The sequence below is a fragment of the Oncorhynchus mykiss genome, chromosome 6 (assembly GCF_013265735.2).
Source record: "Oncorhynchus mykiss isolate Arlee chromosome 6, USDA_OmykA_1.1, whole genome shotgun sequence".
Classification (NCBI taxonomy): Eukaryota; Metazoa; Chordata; class Actinopteri; order Salmoniformes; family Salmonidae; genus Oncorhynchus; species Oncorhynchus mykiss.
In genome coordinates, this window is record NC_048570.1 from 100,712,822 (window position 1) to 100,713,849 (window position 1,028).

The 1,028-nt window shown below is 45.8% G+C and overlaps 1 protein-coding gene across 1 annotated transcript in view; it reads right to left on the reverse strand.

Annotated features, from left to right (window-relative positions):
* Nucleotides 1–751, reverse strand: part of LOC110512363 (NT-3 growth factor receptor-like) — a 215,210-nt gene extending 214,459 nt beyond the window's left edge. The window contains exon 1 of the mRNA XM_036981730.1: nucleotides 1–751. Coding sequence (XP_036837625.1) covers nucleotides 1–407 — 407 coding nt within the window. The 5' untranslated portion in view covers nucleotides 408–751.
* Nucleotides 752–1,028: the final 277 nt, after the last annotated feature.

Genomic DNA, 1,028 nt, shown 5'->3' on the forward strand with positions numbered 1-1,028 from the left:
ATGGACGAGATATTGTTGAAAAGCTCGGCTATATCCACACTGCTGTTGCCTGAGCTCCCGGTGTCTTGGAGCGCCACCACAGGGAAGAATTTCCCGGTGTCGGATTTATTACAATATATCTCGGTGAGCGAGCAGCTGCAGGTTGGCGGGCAGTCCAGCATCGAGCTGAGATATTCCTGGAACACACAGAACAGAAACAACACCCTCCGACAGCATATCCTGCTCCAGTACGACCACACATCCATGACTCGGTCCAGAAAAGGGTGTTTATCCAAAAAATAAGTCTTCGTTTGTGGGCTGGAGTAGAATTGTAGAAATGACTGTTTTGGTTCTAGTTGTGTGTCTGTGAGGGTGTATATGGAGGCTATGTGACCGTGCGCGGACGCCGCACCGGAGTGCCTGACCATGCGTGTGAAGGAAGGTATCGCTGCTATATGCTCGCTTCTGTAGTGTACTTATGGTCTTCCGTTTTCCAAGACCCCCGATGAGGAAAATAAATAAAACATATTACACGATAAAGATATGAAAGCCTTCTCTTTTCATATTTTAACCGCCGTGTAGTGTATTCTAGGTTCCACGGTCGTGTCTGTACGCTTGTAACGTTACCGGACTCCAAGTTCTCGGTGGTCGGACTCGTCGTAGCAAGAAGGACTAGGGCCCTGGCACTTGAAGGGAAAACGAACAGAGCAGAAGTTGGTACCAAGCATCAAGTCCCTCCTACTGGCAAGGCAGGGCAGGGTCATGTCTGACACCTGGGAATATCACCGGAGATTAACATCCATGAACACCAACCTGAGAGTATTCAGACCGCTTCCCCTTTTCCACATTTTGTTACAGTACAGCCTTATTCTAAAACGGATTCAATAAAACGTTTTCCTCATCAATCTACTCACAATAAGCCATAATAACAAAGCAAAACGTTTTTTGAAAATGTACTAAAAATAAATAAAAAACGGAAATACCTTATTTGCATAAGTATTCAGACCCTTTGCTATGAGACTCCAAATTGAGCTCCGGTGCATCCTGTT